This window comes from Gymnoscopelus braueri (genome assembly GCF_963280865.1).
Source record: "Gymnoscopelus braueri genome assembly, chromosome: 15".
In the NCBI taxonomy this organism is placed as follows: Eukaryota; Metazoa; Chordata; class Actinopteri; order Myctophiformes; family Myctophidae; genus Gymnoscopelus; species Gymnoscopelus braueri.
In genome coordinates, this window is record NC_137620.1 from 7230518 (window position 1) to 7255571 (window position 25054).

The window sequence follows — 25054 nt, forward strand, 5'->3', positions numbered from 1 at the left end:
GATCACAATAGACTTAAGATCAGTCCACACAGACAAAAGGCTTGACCTCTGTCAGTGTCAAACGGTTCATGTTACCTGATGTTACCTGAAGGGGGCGTCACAGGAGAAGACATACAACACTAGGGGATAGTATTTAGTTGTCTGTTGTCAAACTACTTCCCCTACTTGCTGAATCTGGCACTTTCTCTGCTATCACAGCAACACACAAAAAGGGCCTATATAAACCATACCTCAGGGGTTTATGTAGGATAGTCCACAATCACAACACCAGAGGCAGCTCCACTGATCTTGTCCAACCCAGATTTGGCACAAACAAGGGAATGAACTTGTTCTCATGCTATGCAACAAAAATGTGGAATGCCCTACCAAAAGGAGTAAAGGAGAGTAAAACCCTACTCACTTTCAAAACTGCCCTAAAAAAATACCTTCAGGAGGCTGCAATTCCAAATTGGCTCCTGTCAAAGTCTTAACCTCCCCCCCCCACCCCTGAACTGTTTAATGTACATATTTCTTGTTTTTCATAACAGTAACCTTTAAGCTGATTGTATTACGTTCTGCGTAGTAGTGTTCATCTGTCTGTTTTTTTAAATGTCATCATGATTTGAGTGTGTGGGGATCTCATTTGAAATAAGCCATTGTGCTTTTATGGGCGATCCAGTTTAGAGGACCTTGTATTGTTAACTGTACTTCCATGTACTTTTTCCATGTCTTTCTAAATAAAGTACTTCAATCAATCAATCATAGAAAAAAGACTTGATTTGACAGAATAAAAGAAAACAAAAAAAACATGACAGCACAAACCATATTCATATCTTTAATTATTTTTGAATTACACACCATTTAAACCAATATACTTAGTTGGCTGGGGGACCCCCAGGGTCTATACTAGGCCCCCTCCTTTTTCCTCCACCACCAAAAATAGTCGATCTACAAGCTCACAAACAGGTGATGGTGCGATACAATGTAAGCTTGTAGATCAGCTATGTTCACAGAATATGGACACTAGGGTTCAAGAGGTTAAACAAACATAATTCATACAACAGCAACATTTTAAGAGAGGGTTTGCATGTGGTACCACCAGTACCACATGGTAAAGTTAATGGACACTACATTGTGCCACCATCTTTATCGTAGGTCAACATCATTGCAGTTAGCTGTCTCTGTCAGGAGAGGGAGACAAACTAACATCAAACTTCTGGAATGTAGTTTAAGCATGGGGAAGGTATGTTGTACAAGCTTTGTGTATCTTCAATTATTGTACTATTGGTTGTTGTTAATGTAACCAAATGGACTATTTAGGAGTTACTAAAAACATAACAACTCTACTGACTACGCCAGTTGGAATTGCACCAACAACCATTTAAGGCTTTAACTTTAAAAACCAACCCGATCTCCAGAGATTACCGTAACATTGCACAGAACGAGTGCACTTCATTCCGTGGATAGCCGCCTCGGAACTCCCGAATTGCGTGCATATGTACGGCGCTCCCTTTGTGACAAAACCATTTCGGAAGCGCGCAGTCACAGGCGAACTGTCACCCCGTGAAGGACCACCGAGGGAGCTAAGACGACCGAGTTGCCGTCCTGAACGGTGGGACGTTCGCCTGTGCCTACTCAGCGCCGTTAGAGTTATGTACCGATAGGCACAGAATCGTATTTTTTTTTGTGGGGACTGCTCTGCTTCCGGGTTTTTCCGGGTTGCGACTGGTTACGCCCACCGTGGGACTCGCCGTACATATGCACGCAATTCGGGAGTTCCGAGGCGGCTATCCACGGAATGAAGTGCACTCGTTCCGTGCAATGTTACGGTAATCTCTGGAGATCAGGCTGTTAAAAACACAGGTTCGTTTTGCAGAGCTTTAAAACTGGGTTTGGGAGGCTTAGTGAAGACACCAGATTGACAAAAATATAACATTTATTTCAAATTTAAATATATAAACACAAATTAGGCCACTGCCATACAATAACTGCAACTGGTCCTTAACACAATAGATCACAATTTGTCCTTCGTCAAACATCAAGAGCAGACAAGCAATCCCACATCACAGCAAAAGGGAGTATTCAACTCAGTAAGTCAGATCACTGCACTGCAAAAAGCACACAAAAAGTTACTATCAAGGCCCAGACATTGTATCAGAGTGGAGAGCTCAGGACTACTACGTTATTGACAAGTGGGTTAAAACATAAATAGGCTATACAAATTAAATGAGTACACAACAAACAATATGACATTACATGCATGTAATGATAAAAAATAAAGATTCTCACCAGGGTGAGCAGAGTGAAGTGCACCTAAATGCAGAAACCTGTACAGTGCACATACATGTGCAACATCAGTACTCCTTAATTCACTTCACAATAAAAAACATATCGGTGGCACTGGAACACACTCTACTCACCCATTACAAAAACCTGTCTCATGATTGCCAACTTCCTGCTTTTAAAGGCAGAACTAGATCATGATTGGATGGCATCAGAGCGTCTCACCAATCCTGATGGACCAAATCTCCACACCTGCAGTAAATAAACCACAATCAATTGGTGTCAAAGACATTCACTAAAACTCCACCCGGTTACATTAATGTAAGGTATTATGCTTGCAAATACGGTATGGCCTCCCACACACCGCCCTAAACCCTGTGTGTGTGTGTGTGTGTGTGTGTGTGTGTGTGTGTGTGTGTGTGTGTGTGTGTGTGTGTGTGTGTGTGTGTGTGTGTGTGTGTGTGTGTGTGTGTGTGTGTGTGTTTTTGCGGTCAATAGCCGGGGCAGGCACAACATCCTCGTTTAGAGGATGCGATACGTGTGTGTGGTTGATCATAAGCAGTAAAGGAACATGTTGACCTATAAAATCTAAACCACATAATCTGCACCAGCTATGGAGTGGGTGAACTTTTTTTGTGCAACACATTTCAATTGAATGAAATCAAGAATAATAATAAGTATATGAATATGAAAAAATAATGCAACAAATCAAACAAAAGATACGCAATATAAATTAAAAGGATGGAAATGTACAGTCAGATTGACATGAAGTGGTCATGGACAGTTCACTGAAAATAGCCTACAAGCTCAAAATGCATGGCCGATGTAATGCTTGTAGATCATAAAACATGTTACATGGTACTACAGCAGCAGGGAGATTAGCCTAATATTAATGGTTCCAGAATTCATGGTTGATGTGAAATTCAGATAATCATCAGTAAATGAAACTGTTTTGTGGTTTAGAGTTGTGCAAACATTCTGTATCTGAGCCTCATATACACCACAACTCTGCGATCATACTTGGCTGTATTTTTAACTCGCGAGACGGTGATAATAGTTATTGTCCATGACGGAGGCGCACCGACTCAGCAGACCTTGAGGCCGAGGAGGCGTGCCCGAGCGCCTCCAGGCGCGAGTGCCCGCGCCGAACGGCCGATGGTCTGCTAGTCGACTCAGCGCCGTCCGAGTTGTAAACCGATGGGGGAGAATAGATCTTTTCATGGGTTACTATCCACGACACTCTCTAATTAGTGTGCATGCGTGTGTGTGTGTGTGTGTGTGTGTGTGTGTGCGTGTGTGTGTGTGTGTGTGTGTGGGGGGGGGGGGGGCTCTAGTGTGGCTTGCATTGCCCTCTAGTGTTGGTTCTGCAGAATTGCCTAGTAACAGGTGTGTTGATTACATAGACAGATTAACGTCACCAGTCGCAATCAAAGTGAATCGATAACAAAGGGGGAAGCGAGGGGGGAGCGCTCCTTTTTCAATTTCACTGGTTTTCCAATGTCCTTGTAACATATACTGTATGTGAATATGTGTCGATTCATGTATTAACTTTCTGCCTCAGAATGAGCCCTGAGTGTTGATGTCTATTTCCTGTTTGAATGTTAAATGTCTGCTTGACCTGAATGAACACTGGACCTGTGATTATAAAAACACAGTTGCGTTGAGGTTTCAGGGCATTTAAATGTTTTGTCTTTCATTTCTCTCAGTCTGTCTGCCCCCCCACATCTTTTTCCCCTTCAGCCGTTCTGACCATCACTCCAAACAGATCTATTATCTCAGTACGAGTCTCTCTGGCTGAGCTGTGAAGTCCAGGGGAACTCCACCCTGAAAGGGAATGTTTCATTCAATGGGGACATTTCTGAGTGTGTCCCACAGACTGGGGACAAATAATCACCTCCCACCGTGTCATTGGAGACCAGTACCATTAAGATACTGGAGTGTACTGGTGCAGGTCTGGACTGGCCATCAGATTTGGCAGATTGGGGACATTTCCTGATGGCCTGCCTGTGCAATCACTGAAGTGGCCTGCAGTCATGGCAAGGTTTGACAGCTAGCCTGCCTTGACAGCAAACCATCACAGCTACAAACAACACCTGATGCAGAAAGGATTCCAACCAACGGGATTGTCGGAGGCCGATTAAACTCAGTAGGCCCAGTCTTTGGGCCTACGCCGGTAAATATCCAATCCAAATTGGACCCTCTGAGTGTCTACTAGGTGGTCGTGGGTAACCCCACGGCTACAAAGTCGGATGCACCCGAGCTGGACAAAACGGTCCCAGCGGTGTACGTGGGTTGCGCAGCGGCCTCATCGGTTACGCGCAAGCTGGACTCCACTGTCCCCATGCAGGAGCCTGCTGACCGCTGTGGGCATGTGGATTGCGCAGTGGCCTTCTCAGCTGCGCGCAGGCTGGACTCCACTATCCCCATGCAGGAGGCTGCTGACCGGTGCTAAGCCCAAAGTCCGTCGTCAAATTAGTTCCACTCCTGTCTGTCCCATGGAAAAAAGCCTGTCGGGGGAAACGTAGTGGGAAACGACTTCCCCATCCCCTCTTACCTCCCCCAGGTTAATACCAGCAATACATATTCAGTTCTGGACATGCAGGATTTCCCCCCACTCCCCGAACCGGAGATCCCTGGGCGCCCAGTGGGTCGAGGGCCCGGCCGTTCTTTCCCACTGTCACACCACACTCAGCTGGTTAGGCCAGTTTATGACATTCCTGTTAGGATCACTCCAAGAGCCCCCAGGTTATTACCTGTAGTAAATTTGGAGATAGAAAATCCCCTCCCTCGTTCCTATAAGCCCCACTTCCGCAGATGTGGAGTTAACCACTCTGCCCTCCGGCCTTTGGGCTATGAACACAAGGGGGCAACTGACCCGTCTCCAGACAAATTTGGCCAGGTAAATGCCAGATCACTGACTAACAAGACATTCATTTTAAAGGACTTCTTCTCTTCTCATGAACTGGATTTTCTGTTTGTGACGGAAACCCGGTTCGGTGAGGGTGACGTAAGCTCCTTCTCAGAACTTCTACCACCTGACTGCCCGTATCTAACCGCTCCATGGACCTCAGGGCGAGGTGGAGGAGTTGCAACTGTTTTTAAGAGTAGCTTCAATTACAAGCAACTGTCCCCAGCCCCTTTTTCTAGCTTTGAATTGACTTTTTTTTGTTGAGTCGACCCCACCCAATTCTGTGTATTGTTGTATATCGCCCACCCAAATACAACAAGCATTTCATCAATAACTTCTCAGAGCTGATATGATATGATAGTGTCTTAATTGTTGGCGATATGAATATCCACGTCTGCTGTCCAACCAAGCCGCTGGTTAAAGATTTTTTATATCTTGTTGATGGTTTTAATCTTCAACAGTTTGTGTCTGGCCCCAGACACAAACTGGCTCAGAGGAGATTTAACAGGAACCCGGAAACACAAACACATCACCCCCATTCTAACCTCCCGCCATTGGCTCCCAGTACGTTTTAGGATCCATTTTAAGATTTCATTGTTTGTTTTTAAATCCTTAAATGGATTAGCACCAGTTTATGTCTCTGATCTTCTTAAATGATATGTTCCATCAAGATCTCTGAGGTCAGCTGACCAATTGCTGCTTGTCGTCCGTAAGGCGAGGTTTAAGTAACGAGGGTGTGAGCCTTTTCAGTTGTAGCTCCCAAACTGTGGAACCAGCTACCTGTTTTTAAAACCCATCTAAACAGTCATTTTTATTACTTAATTGGCTTTTAAACCCTGATTGATATTTGTATCAATGTTTAATTGTATTGCGTTTTTTTGTATTGCATTATGTTTTATTGTTGGTATGTGCAGCACTTTGGTCAACTCTGTTGTTTTAAAATGTGCTCTATAAATAAAGTTGGATTGGATTGGATGGCCTGTCAAAACACAGAACACAGAAAAAATCAGTGAACATCGCAGGCCATGAAAGATATTCTTTGTCTTTTTTTTTCTGGGCGCAGATGAGAACTGCAGCCTAATTTAGACTTTGTCTTACAACGGTGTCCAGTGTCGAAAATAGCCAATCTACAAGCTCCCAATGCACCACATCCATGACCATGAAGCATAATTTAGGCCCGACCCGCTGTCACAGAAAGAATAGGCATGTGTCATGTATGTATCGCAGTTTATCAAAATGTCAGTCCAGTCTTAGTCCACATTTCTGCCCAACAACCACAACACTTAAATATGTTTTAGAACACGTAAATATGTAGAACATGTAAATATGTTTTTATGTTTTACAAAAAGCTCTGAATAATGTGAACCTCACAGAAGCTGAACACTAAACTTACGAACAATGTTAGCTTGTGCATATAACATTATACGTTGCCTGTAGATGTCTCTATCATCAGATAGGTCATTTGTTAAATAATGGCCTAAGTACTTGACCTTATCACAGACCTTAAGGGCAGTACAGACAGAAAAAAGACAGGAAATTACAGTTTACTGTCTTCCCTACTTCTTATAATCATGATGTTACTCTTCTTTGCATTGTAAATGATGTCATATTATAGTCTGAGCCATACTGAGAGCAGACCCTCAGTAACTGTTAAAGGCCAGCACTATATGGACAGAGGATCATCAAATCATCCGCGTACATCAGGTGGTTGATTATTTTGTTACCGACCCGACACCCTGTATCACAGCTGCTTAAATAGGTCATCCATATACAAATGAAAAAACAAAGGAGACAGAATACTTCCCTGTCTAACTCCTATTATTTACTGTGAAATGAGCTGAAACACAGTTACCCCATCTAACACACATTATCTGATGTGTGTACCAAAAAGCCAAGACTCTTATTAGAAATGTAGGGACCCCTCTGTTCGTAACTTATGGAACAACTTTTCGTGATTAACACGATCAATAAAACACGTAAAAATAGTGGTATATGTCCGTCTAAAATATCCTTTAAGGCAAAAATACACATATCTGTGCCATTGTGGTATCTGAAACCACAGACAGACTTCACTATATTTGGTAAAGGTTCTACTGCACTTTTAGTTGCCAACAACGCCATATTGTAGTTAGTTTGATGTTCCAGAGATGTGTATGGATGGTTGAAGAATGGATTGAGGCATCACTCCAGTCAGTGAGGTTACTTGCTTCCGATTTATTTCATAGCACAAACAGAGTTCTTTGGACCCCAAGGTCCCTCAGCCAGCTCCACAGCCTCACGGCTTGGAGTGGCACACACACTAAGCTTACATTTTAGTACAATCTTTATAGCAGTAGTCACATTTAGAAAAAGAGGAGGTACATGTGTGGGTGTGTCAGCCTTAAAAGGTGGGACGCCACCTAGACAAACAATAGATCACACTTTGAGTCCCTGATTCGATTTGCAACTGTATGAGCCTGCAGGAAGGGTTCCCTGACACTGAACAGGTCTGTTCTGTAATTAAAAGTAGAAGTAGATAGTAGAAAACTAGATGGAATATACTGCTGTCATGCTGATGAATAGTCAGAGATCAACTTACCTGACACAACATAGATCTGTAAATTAAAAACAAAGAATGAACCATACATATTTGAACCTTTATATTGTCATGCCGTAGACCTCTGTATGTTTTATGGAGAATTGCTCTGTGATTATAATCGACAGACATAAGATAAGATAAGATAAGATAAAATAAGATAAGATAAGATACGATAGGATATTAATTCTCGAGGTGGAATTGGTAGACAGTAAACAGCAGCAGTCACTCCAGGTACAGAGAAAGCAAAAACAACATATAATAAAGATCACTATGAAAGAAAGATATTAAATAAATAAAAAGATAATATGGCAAAAAGAAAAAACACAATAATAAAACCCCCAAAATAATACAATTATTATAGATGGTTTTGGTACAATGGTGGTCTTCATGATAATATGAAAAAGGGGACTAAGGTACAGAACAACCTCAACCTCCTCAGTATGTTTTATGGAGAGTTGTTCAGTGATTATAATCTAGATGATCCATCTAATGTAGTCGTTCTCACCTTTGGATGTTGGTCAGATGGTCAGAAGAATCACAACAAGAAGTCCTACAATCAGTCCAATTATAAGTGGAGAAATCTGTTCCACAGGCCCAGACACTGAAGGATGAAAACAGCATTGGAAATAATGAACTAATTTTAGCATTTAGTCTATGGATATTTGAAATAAATAGATTAGCATTAGAACAACTTGTTTTAGCATTTAGACTGTAGTTTATATGCAGCCAATGAGAATTGGAATGCAGCCAATTCTCATTAGCTGCATTCCAGGGCTAAGGTGTGTCGTGTTCGTCTGATGATGATGATGATGATGATGATGATGAGGATAAACAGGAAACAGGAAATGATCGCAGTCTTAGGAAATAAAATTTATATTGGCAGAAACTTTTAAATATTTTAACTCACTTAAGTTACTTAAAGTACGTTTACTCAAAATTGTAGTGTGTGTGTTGCACTCCTGTTTGTGTATAATTAGTGTAACTGGTTGCATCTTTGTGTTGCAATCAGCCGCAGCTGTTGAGGCCAGACACAAACATGTTGAGGCCGTCCGCAAACATACGGACGGACGTACAGACGGACGGACGGACACACAGACAAAGTCAGTCCTTGGAGTGGCTAGCACCACTAAAAAAGCTGATCTACAAGCTCAGTATAAGCTTGTAGATCTGCTATTTGTTTCTATGAATACAGGTGTGACTTGAGATTTTGACATGCCCATTGGTGTGGGCAAAAGGTTTGAAAACCACTGCAGTATAGAATATTGGACTGGAAAATAAGTGTCTCATGAAGCTCTCGATGACCAATGTATTGATGTTGCACTTTGAACTTTGAATTATTATTATTCATTGTTATTTGATGTATATAACTTAGTTTGTTTTAACTTAATTTAGTTTGAAATTAGCTGAAATAAGCTTTTCCCTTTGGAGTGAAACAGAGCCATAAATGTACAAAAGCAGTTTTAAAAAATATATATAAACAAGTACTGTTTACATGACTGATGACAATGAAGGTGCAAAACAAATGTCAAATCACTTTTTAAATCATTTTTATGCCTCTAACGTGTCTCTTTCACTAAAATGCCCATACATCTGATTCTAAAGAAATACAGCATTTTTTTGTGAAAACAAGCTCTATTCAACTACCAATAGCTAAAAAACGGAACATGCTATCAACTCACTTTATTTTCCCGATGAAAGAAGATATTCTAATCTTTGTTTTGAGATATTCCATGTGTTCATAGTCATAGCACAAAATATTCTGTGGGTCCTCAAAGATTAGTCAGAATGGTCAAAAACCCTGGCAGTGGCCGCAGCCTGTTCTAGAAAACCTCTGGCAGTGAATGTGTTAAGAACCACACTGGTTCTTATCACACTGATAAGAACCAGTATGCGTGCGCAGGCCGGCACCAAATGAAACCAATTCTGTCAGGTCTCGCTAGGACGCGCCTCATAGCCAACATACAAGAGGAGGTTGAATGAACTGAAACCAGCGCACCCCAAAACAATATGTTGGGAATTGATTGCATGAAACAATCACCCGTGCGTCCAGTCTCAGTGTTGGTAAACAAATAATTGTTCTATACCCTAGGTGGGGTTGGTGAAAGGGCCTCTCTGTGTGGAGTTTGCATGTTCTCCCATGTCTCCTAGGGTAGGTACCCTCACAAAAACATGCAGTAATCCACGAGCTACGTCTAACCAGGGAACCTCCCCCCTGTCAGGTGATAAGAAGTGGCTTGCCAGCTCTCATGCATTGAAGGAGGCATGAGCTTGAATCTAGGCTCTCCCTAGGCTGGCTGGCTGGCGTACTCAAAAAGTTGCACAACTTTGCACACACATAAAGTGGCAAAAAAAATACATATTTTAATGGTCTCAAAAAGGGGCGTGGCCTAATGGCTCAATAGTGCCCCCTACAAAAATGTATGACGCCCCACAATACGGTTTCAACTACCTGTATGCAAATTGGTACACACCTGTATTATGTCCTGTCTTACAAAAAAGTCTCTTGGCGCCTTGACCTAAACCCAACAGGATGTTATCAAAAGCATCAAACTTCAACGCCAAACAGGAAGTGAAAATAGCCGATCTACAAGGTCAAGTTTTTCATTTTTTTCTATGTAGCCTAACTTTTCAGCTGATTGCCATACAAACTTGTGGGTGATGTCATTGGACTCAGATCACAGTCCTTGTTCTTCATTGGTTTTACTTAGCTCCGCCCCCTCTTCTGTTTGGTCAATATAACTTTTGAACGGTTTGTCTTACAGACTTGTGAGTCGCATCACTTGATTCGGCTGAGAGTCCTTGTCCTTCAGTGGAGCTACATAGCCCCGCCCCCTCTTATTTTTTCCCCCTAAGTTTTTATCCCACGATTTTGTAACCCCATTTTTTACACCCAGTGCCAATTGTCTCTGTAATCCTGGGCACCACCTTCCCTCTGCCAACCTAGGGAGGCCAGGGCCGAGCTCATGCCGCCTTCAATGTATGAGAGCCAACTGACCTTCTTGTCACCTGACAGAGGAGAGTTTCCCTGGTTGGATGTAGTGCGTGGAAGGAACACGTTATTCCAACCAGTTCCTTTCCCCTCCATCAGGCGCCCTGGCTGGCCAGGGGGAGGCAGTATAGTGACCAGGATTACTCCATGTTTTTGTGAGGGTACCTACACTAGGGAACACGGGGAGAACATGCAAACTCCACACAGAGAGGCCCTTTCGCCAACCCCACCTAGGGTATGGGCACTGACGACGCGGAGGAGAGAACACGCCCCCATGCAGCGCCCACAGGGTCCCCTGCGGGAATCGAACCCAGGACCTTCCAGCTGTGAGGCGAACAGCGCTACCGACTACGCCACTGTGCCCCATCCCCACCCCCTCTTCCGATTGGTCCATATTTGATAGTTCCTATGTTTTGCCGTAACTTTTTAACAATTTGTCGAACAGAGTCATGAGTCGTCTCATTAGACTCGGTTGAAAATCCTTGTCCTAAATTAGAGTTACTTAGCTCTGCTCCCTGTTCTGATTGGTCGATATTTGCCCGCAACGTGGACAGAGGTGCGAGGGCCCGGTCATCGCTGCTTGCAGCTTTAATTATTATTACCATCATTATTACCTGGGTGAGGAGCAGCTTTGGCAGAGACACAGACTTTTGTAACATTGCCGCTCTCTACATCCTGGCCCCTGTGGTACGAAAAGGGAGAAAAAAACTGCAGACATGAAGGACCTGTTTCCTGTTTGTGGTAATAGAGACACACTGTTAAAGAAATCTAAAGGTACAAAGATACAGTCAGGACATATTGTAATAATGTAATTACAACTTAAAGGTGCAAGTGAGGAAAGAAGATATAACATTTAACTCAAGGGAATACATTTCAAGGTGTTATGCTTCTTCAATGCTCTAAAGTGCATGTTCTTTTTCTCTCTATTAATATTGTCTTTGGACTGTAACTTTGTATCAGCCTTTTTATATATATTTTTTTATGATTTCAATTTCATCCGAATCCATAATCCTGATCCTGTGCATGAATGTTAATTATATTAATGACATCCACACCTGGGAGCTGACCTGTACAACCACAGTCTTTTACTGTTGTACTGGGAGCTGACCAGTACAACCACAGTGTTCTACTGTTGCACTGGGAGCTGACCAGTACAACCATAGTCTTCTACAATTGGTGACTGGGAGCTGACCAGTTCAGCCACAGTCTTCTACTGTTGACAATGGGAGCTGCCTACTAGTAGTAATAACACAACTTTATGCCTGATTAGCATATCTATCTCTCCATAATATTATTACTATTATTATTATTATCACTACTACTACTACAGCTTACCGCTGCTACAGTATGTACTGTATTATACTACTATTAATAATAATTTAGCAATGTCACTTACATGTTGGAGGCCCCAGCAGTGACCTTGGTGCAGATGTTCATGTCATGATCCCATCCACAGAAAGGATCCCTGGCCAGAACACACTGTGTACAGCCCTTATACGAGGGACAGTGGGTCACCGGCACCTGGGTCACCCCTTCAGATGTCCCCACATAAACCACGCCCTACAGAACAATGACAAACAGTTATTTACATTACATTCATATAAACCACTCCATAGAGAACCATGACATTCACTCGTTTAGCTGATGCAGATTTTCTTATTATCATCATAAGTTTTACCTTGGAGGAGGAGAGGAGGAGGTTTTTCATCAGCTGAGGATGTTGGAATACCTGGACCTCCTCTATGACCAGGGGACCCTGTTCCAATAGAACCACTTTGTGGAGAAAACCGCTCTCTGGAAGATAAAGAGTGAACGTTGAGTTTCTGAGAAACACACACGCACACACGCAAGAAGTAATCTCGATCTATGATGACACACAAACGACAAATCCTATTTGGTTACATTTGTTCACTCTAGTGTGTGTATTGTATCCAAGTCCCCGGGACTGGGTTTTTTTTTAGGCAAGGATTTCCACGTGGCAAACTCTAGTACTGCAAGCGAAAAGGGTTTGAGCCAATAGACCCCTTAACAGACGACGTCACACTGATAAGAACCAGTATGCGTGCAACCAGTGTGCACGCAATGAAACCCATTCTATCAGGTCTCGCTAGGACGCGCCTCACTAGCCAACACACAAGAGGGGGTTGGGGTGTGCTGAAACCAGCGTATCCCGAAACAAAATGTTGGGAATTGATTGCGTGAAACAATCACCTGTGCGTCCAGTCTCAATGTTAGTAAACAAATAATTGGTCTATGGGTTCGACTCATGGGCTGGCGCATGGAGGTACTGTAGACGGATAAAGGACATTATTACATGGCTTGGCTGAATGCTTTATTCTGATTGGTCAATCACTGAATTCAGCGGTCTGTTATTTTTTAATAATGACCGCTTAAAGTCATCTCCATTTTCTGGTCTATCCTCTAGGTATTATGCAATTGATATGAGCCAGGTGCTCTGAGTCTTTGATTAGACAGCGTTCCGTTATTGAGTTCAGCGGTCATCATTATAACAGAAATAACAGACCGCTGAATTCAGCGATTGACCAATAAGAATCAAGCATTCAACTAAGCTGTGTAATAAATAGCTCTATGACGATAACATCATACCAGTGGCGATAATTGTGTTCCAAGGATGAGCGGAGCCAGACGCGGCTTCTGATTGGCTGAAACGGGGGTAGGGAGCGCTCGGCTGTGTTAGCTTGGACCGTGCGCAAGGTGGTGTTGACGTCTCGGAGGTACCGAGGCTGGGGGGAGGGGGGGGGGGCAATGATTTACGATCAACGTAACTCGAACGGCGCTGAGTTGGCTGAAGCGGACTTCGCAACGTTCGACACAGCGATTCCCTCGCCTGAGTTCGCTCGGAGGTGCCTCTCGTGGCTCAAGTCCGCTTCAGACGGAGCGCCTCTGTCGGCGCTGTCCGAAAACAAGCGCAACTGCGCCCGCTCATCCTATATTAGCGTACCAGTGAGCAGGTACAGGATGGTGTATGTTTTGCCGTTGGCAGCCTGAGTCCTCTCAACCACCAGGCGACTGTATTGCTGGCTGGCAGAAATGAGCAGCGGGCCGTTCCCTGCTTGCTTCACACTGTCACTGGTCAGAAAACTCTTCTTCACCTCTTCTAAAACAGTACCGGTGGCGTTTCCCAGTCCACACTGAAAACAAAACAGAAACAGATAGGGACTGTCACGATCATGAAATAATTACGATACGAATTATTTGTGTTTTTGGCAACTACCCAAACCACCCCAATTGTATAAGTTATATTGTATTAACATTCTCTACCATACATATTGGACAAAATAACATTTCATTGACAAGTCACACATTTTAGGCATCAAATCCTGAACTCCTCACGTGGCCAGTCCACAGTAATCTCACTCCACTCTGAATGGAGTTGTTGTTGAACTGGGATTAAATACAAGTCCATAGTGAGAATATATTAGCGTTAAAATAGTCACTTTTCATACTACTGTTTGACTACAACTTAAATGTTGATTTCCAACCTTTCCCAGGTCATATTTTCTGCCTGAAGACTTCCATTGGTTAGTAGCCACGTCAAGTTTCTTGTAGCTGCCATCAAACACAGCCCTGATGTCACTCATCTTAAAGACACACACAGCAGAAGACCCTGGATCCATGGACCTACAACACAGATTGAACAACACATTAGTAACATTACTACTACTACTACTACTACTACTACTACTACTACTACTACTACTACTTCTACAACTACTACTACTACGAGAAGAAGAAGAAGAAGAAGAAGAAGAAGAAGAAGAAGAAGAAGAAGAAGAAGAAGAAGAATCAAAACAAAGACTTTCATTTAGATTATTATTGAAAGGAAAAAGGAAAATAGTGAAAATAGCTTATCTACAAACTCGCAACACGTCACAGTGCGACACATTGTGAGCTTGTAGATCTGCTATTTTCACACACACACACACACACACACACACACACACACACACACACACACACACACACACACACACACACACACACACACACAGTCACACACACACACATAAAACGTAAAAATATACATAAACATTGAAATATGGATATACAAGGTTTCTGCCTGACAGCAATGTTATACAAATGTCTTGTTTGTGTTCATTTCGCTGCCTTAATTTTGCCGCCTTGATTCTTGATTTGTGTAAAGCACTGAATGGTAGCAGCAAGAGTGGGCACCTCGATGTACAATTTTTCCAAAAAGAAAAAAATATACATTTTGAAAACGTTCTCAAGTAATAAGGTAAAGGTTATAGTAAAGGTTACATGATTAGAACATGCTTGACATTCGAGCATTAAGGTCTAATATTTCTACAATTGCTACAAATTGCTTCATAACCAGTATATCCAATCATTTTGGGCATAAACAAGAAGTTGAAGGAAGTCTGATAATGATGTAGTGTGCATGTTCAAATCATGTATACTTAAGACCATTTTTCGATAAAAAAAAAACATTTGGGAAAAAATAGGCAATTTTACCTTGAGGTGCCCACTCTTTCTTAGTGCCCACTCTTCTTGTATCCCTTTGAATTGCCTTGTGTTGAAATGTGCCATTTAAATGTGTCTAATTCAATATTTTTGCCACTGCACATATTTCATTATACCACTGGGAGGTGAAGACACCGTAGAACAGCGTGTCTGTGGTGCTGTCACCCTCTACTGGGTGGAGGGTGAACATGTCCAGGAGGACATTGAAGGGCAGCTCTCTGGCCAGCTGGCAGAGGAGAGGAGCCTTGGCGAAGGATGTCCACTGTCTCTGTAGAGTACTAGGCCCTCCTACGTCACTCTGAGAACAGAAATGAGTGGAACATTATCCATCTGTCTGTCTGTCTGTCTGTCTGTCTGTCTGTCTGTCGCATGCACGCACGCACGCACGCACGCACGCACGCACGCACGCACGCACGCACGCACGCACGCACGCACGCACGCACGCACGCACACACACACACACACACACACACACACACACACACACACACACACAAACACACAAACACATACATACATCTGGACGGGGGACTTTTGGGATTTGGATAGGTGCTCCACCATGCTGTGTTTTCAACTAAATCATTCGTACACACAGACATATGAAAGACATACACAGTATATACATACACAATATATTTCGACAAAGAACTAATTTTGGAATCATAAAGATTTTATCCTGTGTGGGTTCAGTTTAAGTATTATTTTAAATTATATTAAAAACTATTCTAAGGAATTTAAAACATATTATTAAGACTTATTATGAATGGTTGGATGAACTAGAATGGTAACAAAACGGTCTCAGATAAAAACAAATCACTCCCTCCCCGCAGTCCTGGCCAGAAACGAAAATGATGATATTTGCCCGGCCATTGCACAGTGTGCAACAGTGAGTTTTCTAGTGCCCAACAAGGTGGTAAATGACCTGTAAAAGGCACATCTCTGCGAATGTTAGTGTTTTGCCAATTATTTGGGGGCCCACTTGCAATACCCTTGAAGCCCACCAGTGGGCCCGGTCCCAGATGTTGAGAATCGCTGCTGTAAAGTAAACAAGGGGAGCTCATCACCTTGCCGATCTTGTACAGTACAGTAGCCTACCTTACAGACTTGCGCCACGCGGGGCGTTGTGAGATCATTCACGTAGACGTATTCTTTGGCCACCTCACTGAAGAAGAAGAACACCTTCCCCTCAGCAGGATCAAATGACGAACTGACAAATGTGGGTTCTGAAATACAGGAAATGATGAAACACAGGAACTAGCGTTAGAGCCCAATAACAGCATACGTCATCAGGCCTGGAATTTCGTCATTTTAGGGGCAAGGCCACTTGGCCTTTGGTGTTGTCAATTGTTTTAGGGCACAAAGGCCAAATGCCAGGGCAGGAAGGCCATCAAATAAAACAATGATGTTTAAGTCCACGGAAATAATTAATTTAACTTGGTGGTTAAGGATGATTTAATTGTAATATAGTACAAGAATAGTAAAACTATCAGTAAAATATAACCCATTTATTTCACAAAACTAGAAAAAGTGCTCCTCGGAGCACAGGTCTCCGCCAGGTCAGGTACGTTATTGTGGCCTCCAGGTGGCGCTATAATAGGCCAATGTGAAAAGGGTGGCCATTTATTCTTAGGCCTTTCACAGCAATCAGACACTGCATTCATGATTTGACGCATTTTGTTCCAAAAACTGTGTTTTTTCACCCTTTTCAATGTGAAAAGGGTGGCATTTCTTCCTCAGCCTAGTGGGAATGTGCGTGTGAAATTTCACGGAAATCGCAAGCTGCGTGCATAGTTTGAGGCTTTTTGTTCAAAACGGACCAATCCTGCAAACTTTGGAAGCCAACCTTAACCAATGAGGATGGAATATGGGAAATCGGACAGATCCGTGTTGATCACATGACTATAGAAATACTGTGTACCGATTTGCATGACGTTTGGATCAAATCTGTAGGAGTAATATAAAAAAAATGGGTTTGCACAAATCGGCCTCCTGGTGGCGCTATAACAGGCCCATGTGAAAAATTTGGGGAAGAGGTTCTGAATTGGCATCCAGGGAGTGTGTGTGCACAGTTTCGCAGCGACCGGGCCAACGGTGCCCGAGATTAGCTGATACCACACGGACAGGATGGACAGGACGGACAGGACGGACAGGACGGACAGGACGGACGGACAGGACGGACGGACGGACGGACGGACGGACGGACGGACGGACGGACGGACGGACGGACGGACGGACGGACGGACGGACGGACGGACGGACGGACGGACGGACGGACGGACGGACGGACGGACGGACGGACAAACGGACGGACGGACACACGGACGGACAGACAGGGGGTAACCAAAGAAAATCACTTACCCTACCTTTAAGTACATTTTTCACTATTTGTGGGCTCGCTGCTGCAGCATGCAGCTCTCAGCTGCAGCTGCAGCTGCAGCAGCACACTATTGATGTTCTACATTATTTCTTTCTCTCCCAAAAGTATGGCACCTAACTACTCGTACATACTTTCAATTAGAAACTCCATTCAAACTGTAAAAAATACAGCTTACTGTGAACATGTGTGCGTGTACTTTTCTTTTTGAAATAATTTGTAGTTTTTTAAATATTTAACTTTAAACACCCCAAAAAGTCAATGGGAAAGTTAATGTTATTTCAACTGAAAACCCCTAGAAAGAGAAGGACAGAGGAGAAATGCCCTGTGTTTTCGAAAAGTCACTGTGGCCACATTTTTTACACTACAGATATTTATTTTACATCACCATGTGTGCATATCCCCCCACGGATGCGTAGACCGGGTATGGACTAGTCTATGTAATTAAGCAGAAATTTTTTTTCTGACCTTAGCTCGCTCTAATTAAGTATGCTAGCAGCTCCCAAGTCAACCCCAGAATCACTACCCTGTCTGTAGTATACATAAGTATGGCAGCACTCACCATTCAGTAGGCTAAAGGACGTGTCCTGGGTTACATCTGGGCGGCCATCTTGGCTGAAGTGGCGAGCAATGACCGGTTTGTTCCCCTTGAAGTCTAAAGTGGTGCCAGAGAATAGCTCGCCATCTATAGACCCAGAAGATGCATTCTGTAAGGTCTTTGAGGGGTAGGGTTATAGGGTAATTGGAATATAAGTTGAGTAACCTAAACCAAAGCAAAGTCTACTCTTTCAAGAAGTCAGTTAGTGGTGAAATAGTGCACTAATAGAAGTCATTGACCTGACTTAACCACTTAAGCTATATTTGCTATATCTATACTAATCTATCCCAAAATAGGGATGCCCAAAATAGAGATGGTTAAGTAACATGTTGGGTCTGTCAAAAGAAATGCAGACAATAAACATGATCACTATGATTATCTGTCTTGCAAAGCCAAATGGCAAGTATATACTCTCCATACTGTATGTGTTAACAATTCTCAGGTCAAGGTTAGCGTTTCGATTGCATAATGTATCATTGGAAATTATGATGTTATGTTATGTTTTTACAATATCCATTCATTCTTTACAAGTGCTTTTTAAAGTGTTTTGAACTAGGGATGTTAACAATTAATCTATAATCGATTAATTGCCGTTAAGAATTTACCCGATAAAATGTATTGATTTTCAATTATTTATCGATTTTTTTTAGGGGGGCTAGTAAAAGTTACAGGTATGGTGTATAATTATGTGATATGAAATGTGAGCTTTACCATAATCACAGTAATCCTTATCCTATTCCATCATATTCTGCTGCTGCAGCATATAAATGCTGCTGCTAATAGTTTTGCATGTGACAGACGAGACAGTGCACTTTTCATTTCATTTTCTATTCCTCACACAAAGATGCCATAGCCTGTATATCAAATGGTCAAATAAATGTTAAGGAATTAAGGAATATAATATGCCTTTTGTATTCAGCAAAATGTCGATTTTTATGTTAGACCTTATTGAGGGAAATTAAGATTCTCAGATAATGAAACGCTGCTTATCAATTAATCAGTCCATCGATCGATAATGAATCAATTAATCAATTAATGATTTGATCAATAATTTGCATCCCTATTTTTAACGTACTTATAGTGATAGCTGTGTTCCTCTGGAAGGGGTTGAAGGGACAGCGTACAGAATGTTTTGCTGACGTTCTTGCCATCGAGAGAGTGGCTGTATCCTGAAGGAAAACCAACAGTGGTTTATAACACAGGTTTAGATTGCAAATTTGGTTAATTTCAGGCATGTCATTATAGGCTAAAAGTTTGCAAAACGTTGCAACACATTGTGAGATTGTAGGTCTGCTTTTTTTTCAAATAGCTCAAGTATAAAATAAGTGGTTAGGGTAACAATCTACATAAACAGGCCTAATGGTTAGCTATGGACACGTCATTCACTATTAGAGTCCTATAGTGTAAAAGCTGTTGCTGTCAAACATTAGGTCTTGACTTCATGTAAAAGGTCAAACGTAGAATCATAACTAGACTTACAATGAGTGTGTCTTGTGGGTTGTAGGCAAAGCTTCCACAGACATACAGGTGGGTGGAGTTGATAGCCTGTAGCACTTTAACGAAGTTACCACAGTCAGCCTGGGGAGAAACAGACAGTCTAAGCAACTATTGATGCTGAGGATGGTTCTAAGTTAATGTCTCTCTATTATTATTTTCTTTTTCTTAGAGTAGCCAATTATTCCCCCCCCTTTTCTCCTAATGTTGTTCCCGAACATCCCTCCTGGCTCACTTGCCAGTGAGGAGGCCCCATGGGAGGACGTTGTGCCTCTGTCTTACTCCTCCACTCAGACTGGGTGACGACCACAAAGAGCGTGGTGACATCTGGAGAGACAGATGACGGCCAGAGAGACGGTGACCCAAGATGGAGAGGGTTGGCAGCCCAAACCACTTCTTCCGTGAGGAAGAACCCAAAAGCTACAGACTGCGGTAAAACGTGCAAGGAGGGTTTAAAAATCAATCAAGGCAGAATGAGATGTTTGTGCCCAGCAGCAACGACGACGCAACGCACAGAAGAACGCTCACTTCTGGTCAGACGAAGGAGGAGCCAGGCCCGGGGGCAACCCACAGTGCCTAAAGCCTCCTAGAGTTGCCAACACCTGCTGCTATCATCTCTCCAGCCACCCTAAGCCCCCAAGAGACAGCGGGGGCAGTAGCATGCCACTTGGACAGAGGCCGGGGTCTGAGCAGCCTCGGTCGGGTCGCCTGGAGGAGGGTGTGTGTCTGTCACACCCAGTGACTCCAGGAAACAACACTGATGATGTGTCCAAGTTTGTGCATCAGTACATGTTTTCGCTAACTCCCGTTCAACGCTCCCCACTGAAGGCACCACCCGCCCAGGCCGTAGGAGTCACCAGCGCAGCCACAAAGATCATCCTCCCATCTCCTCCCCCGAACATGGTCCAGCTGTGTTCATATAGACCAGTGGTTCCCAAATGTTTTAGCTCGAGACCCAAAAGAGAAAGTCGTCTGAATGTCTCCCCAAGACCCAAACTAGTGAAAATAGCCGATCTACAAGCTCACAACGTGTCACGATGCGACATGTTGAGCCTGTATGTCAGCTATTTTCATAACTTTTTTAAAGGTCTTATTCTTTTTTTATGGAATTTCTATGATTTTTTTATTTTCAGAAATTATTTTGAAGATGTTTTTAGTTCATGAGAAATTGTGGAAAATAAATCATACCAAAACTAAACGTAGGAAACAAAATATGTAAGGGATATTTACTCGTGGCCCATTAAAATGGGTCTGTGATCCACGTTCGGCCAAACTGGATGCACCACGGTGGATTCAAAGCCATAGTCTCTGAGGTGGTGGACAGGTACTTTACCCCTGTGCCACCCGAGCACCCTTTATCGCCTTATCTTTGTGTGAGTTGGTCTACAGTTAGCCTATAGGTTTAAAGAATGAATACACACCTTTATATCTTTCCCTTTAAAAGAACATTCTCTCATTTCCTGGTCAGACGGTTTCCACTCCACCTAAAAAGGAAAATGAATGCATCGTAAATTTTTGTATCTTGACTAATCATTTTATTACATAATACAAGTATCTGTAGCATTTTGTTTTGTCGATAGGATGGTATGCAGCATGAAAAAAATAAGGCTAGTTCTGTGTATAATGTTCAAACTGACGTTAAGATTAAGAATTTATTTTTCATGGGACATTGGCCAAAGTAAACAAAATAATTGGTCAGCAGCACAAATAAAAACTGCAGTTTTTAGTAATTAAAAACACAAGAGTAATTGACATCCTAATGATTTTGGCAACATTGAATGTGAATAATTACAGTTTATAGTTTTGTTTAAATTGACATATAACAACAATAAAAACATGTCAGATAACATTCACATGTGTTTTGTCTTCACCACTGGAACACAGATCATGTTTTTTATTTTTTCATCTGAAAACAATTAAATAAATATGGTGTTATTAAATTCAGATTTTCTGGTTATAAAGTATACATGCTCCCATGTGTGCCGAGTGGGAAGTGACAATACAAATGGATTCTGATTCTGATTCTGATAGTAAGCTAACTATGAGGTAACACCAATATTGGATGGTTATTGTTGTTTTATACAGTACCATGGCCATGGAGAATACTCAATTCTGATTGGACAGAGGGTATGAAATATGTTCCAATAACTGCACTCCTTTGACATAGTGACCTCATCACCATTGTAAATACATATGCATAATTGTGCTGTATTTACAGTTTTCATTACTACTTATTATAAGATGACACAATTTATACTTGCTCTGTGTCTCAAAAGTGGGCCGGGGACAGTTCAGAAACCTGCCTACCAATGACATCATCAATGGTTATTCCAAGCTAATAGAAATTACAGCCTTTCTCTTCCGAAAAAGTTAGCATAATGAAATAGAAGCCACTTTTCTGCATACATAAATAAAATAATTATGATAAGTTAGAAATCCCGTTTGAAATGACCAAACCTGCCTACTAATGATGTCACTGGTGGGCAGGTCTCTTAACTGTCCACAGCCCTCCTTTGAAACGCAGAGCGAGTAGACAGAAATGGTGCCATCTTATAATGGACATTAGTGAGGACGATAAGGATGAAAATGACTGAAGTGGTCCTTTAAACCAGTGGTTCTGAACCAGTGGTCCGGGGACCACCAGTGGTGTTTGAGGGGGTTCCAGGTGGTCCCCAGCTAAATGATGGAGAGTTGGTCACCAAATGAAAACAAGGGTTAAAGAAAAATTATCTTTAAACATCTGCATTACTTAATTAAAGAATTGTTATTTTGATCAACGTTTGCCTGTAATCTCTAGGTACCAACAAACGATACAGCATGGAATTGTGGACAAAATCGTGTCAAACGATAAAAAAATATTCTAAGCCTTTGTTTATTCTGCATTCGAATGCCTAATAAATAAAGGACCTTGATATGAAAAGGGTTGAAAAACACTGCTTTAAACCCTTTATAGTTTATACTTTGTCAACTGCGGTTCTGCTGAAAACAGCTAGGTGTGCTGAGGTGACCACCTCACCACTTATCACCGCTGCTCAATGACTTCATTTTGTAGTAATCCACCCACCCAGTTCTGTGGGTGGGTGCGGATTCATTTGGAGCATGTAGCTGCCTTTTGGGGTCTTTGAAATTAGTGTGAGAACCACTGATCTTCATTAACCGGCAAAGAAAAAAAATATGTATTCCATTTTTGTTTAGGATATGAGTTTGATTGAAACATTTACAATGACTGTGTCCAACCTTGTTGTTCATGGTGATGACACCAGGGTGGCTGACGTCCAATGAGAGGACAGCATCCCGTGCGCCTACATACAGAGTGGAGCTGTCGTTGCTTAACAACAAGGTGGTCGTGTTTTGGGCGTCGGTGAAATGGGCCAGTGGTCTCCTTGGGGAATCTGAACAAACACAGCAAGAAGAAAAATAAATATTTTAAAACTTTGATAACAATGGAGGAACAACCAGGGGTCTTCAATGTTTCAATGCCCATAGACCGTAAATGAAGCCTATTTTTCAACAATTTCAAATCCGTCATCTTTCTATATCCTATACACTCGGAAATGAATGCTATTGGTTGGGACCAGAGCGGGGGTGGGGAATGAATGCTATTGGTTGTGTAGCTTTTCAATCAAATCATCACGGGTAGCCACACCCCTCCTACAGCATACCCTACGTTATCATCAATTTTAAAATAAATGGGACCATAATTTACCAAAACGCATATCATGGTGAAGAAGACTTCAAACTAGCGACTGGAAGCATAGTATTTATGACAATGTTTATTAAGGTAATAAAACCAAGTGTAAAGTTTGGCAAAAACTCATCCGCTTGAATGGAGCTTAATTACTGACACCAGCAGGGGTGAAACAGCGATACTACAGGCCATTCATATGAACTGTCTCTTCCTATATAGCCTCAATTTACAACTTGGAAGCTGGCCCCTTGGTTCAAACCAAAACACCAAACCTCTTTGCCGAAAATAGCAGATGTGAATTCAGTCACCAAAGACAGTACAGCAGTTAAAATACAGATTAGTACTGTAGATACAGCATGACGGAAAGACTGCACAGTCAAAGCAACACCAGCCGTAAGGTGGCAAAAACAATCTGATATGCAACATACAATATTATACAATATAGAACACTATACCCTCAGGACAAAGGAGAAAGAAATATCAAAAAAATAGAAAAGGTTTGCACACTGTGGGCCCTATTCCAGGTTCAAGTTGCTAAAGCCACTAATATCGGATTTAGGGCTAGGCAAGGGGCGTTCCCCCACAAAAGTTGCTATTCTGGGACACCTCCTTACCCGCTAAACACCTGCGCTATCCGTTACATTATGCATAGGTGTGGTTTGGACGTTACAATGATAAAACCAATCACCGTGCCAGATGCCATTACCTTTAAGAGAAGCCTGCGCTAGCCATTATCCCCAATTCAATATACGCTCTCCTGTCTCCCTGTCTGCAGTGTTGCCTGGTCTGATTGTTATAAGCCACATTGGGCTTGTTTTCCTGAAGTTGCTTGTAAATAATGGTAGAACGGTTGTGAGCTTATAGATCGTCTATTTTCAAATAGCCAACATATATAAATATGCACATTGTTTAATGGACGACATATATAGGTTTGAAGTGCTCATGTGGCCTATTATAGTCGCTTCTTTTGGGCTTGTTTTCATAGACTGTCGCCCGGAGGGCAGTTGTTAGCATGAATCGAGATCCGCGGCTGGCAGAAGCCGAACAAGTAGCTTATGTGGTACCAACACCTCAGGGGCCTTCATATGGCACTATGCCCCGTAACAGAGCAGGGCCCAGCTATGCAGCTCAGGGGCCTTCAGAAATGACCCTAAGAGATATTAGAAAATGTGTTGGCCACCATAAATGGTGGACTAGCAATCGCCTCTCTTAATGCGGAAAGAGCAAATGTAGAGAGAAATATCGAGGAACTAGGAGAAACAATCGCCACTCTTAATGCAGAAAGAGAAAATGTGGAGAGGAATATCGAGGAATTAGAAGAAACAAAGAGAGAGAGAGAGCTTCAGAGCGTAGGGATAGAAATCAGCGATGATGAAGACAGGATGGAATCAGACGCTAGGAACAGAGATGCTGTGATAGTGTTAAGCAGTGATGAGGAGAGTGACATAGAGGAGTTGCAGCAGGGGAGTGAGGAGCACAGGGAGGTGGAGTTAGAACAGGGTCCAGAGGCAACACCCCAACAGCAGCAGCTGATAAGGTTGATGTTGCAACGACCACAATCACCAGGCCGCAATATCATGATGAGGGAGATCAGAGCGATCCTCCACCATATTGTTTCATATATTCATTGTATGGATGCCTTATGCCTAAACTGTGTTAA

The 25054-nt window shown here is 42.4% G+C and overlaps 1 protein-coding gene across 3 annotated transcripts in view; it reads right to left on the bottom strand.

The window, feature by feature from the left end:
* Positions 1-868: 868 nt before the first annotated feature.
* The window catches only part of LOC308102496 (semaphorin-4A-like), a 36467-nt gene continuing 12281 nt past the window's right edge, over positions 869-25054 (bottom strand). Inside the window, exons 2-16 of one of the 3 annotated variants that reach the window (XM_080452244.1) lie at positions 22944-23098; positions 21128-21190; positions 19692-19790; positions 19288-19381; positions 18177-18299; positions 16336-16463; positions 15357-15538; positions 14241-14379; positions 13700-13889; positions 12416-12531; positions 12134-12297; positions 11352-11419; positions 8254-8349; positions 7749-7764; positions 869-2514 (exon numbers count right to left, since the gene is read on the bottom strand). In XM_080452244.1, the coding sequence (XP_080308370.1) occupies positions 8267-8349; positions 11352-11419; positions 12134-12297; positions 12416-12531; positions 13700-13889; positions 14241-14379; positions 15357-15538; positions 16336-16463; positions 18177-18299; positions 19288-19381; positions 19692-19790; positions 21128-21190; positions 22944-23098 (1604 nt within the window). In that variant the 3' untranslated portion in view covers positions 869-2514; positions 7749-7764; positions 8254-8266. Of the gene's footprint in view, positions 2515-7119; positions 7765-8253; positions 8350-11351; positions 11420-12133; positions 12298-12415; positions 12532-13699; positions 13890-14240; positions 14380-15356; positions 15539-16335; positions 16464-18176; positions 18300-19287; positions 19382-19691; positions 19791-21127; positions 21191-22943; positions 23099-25054 lie in introns of those variants that run through there. The other 2 variants (XM_080452245.1, XM_080452243.1) reach the window with 2 other exon arrangements.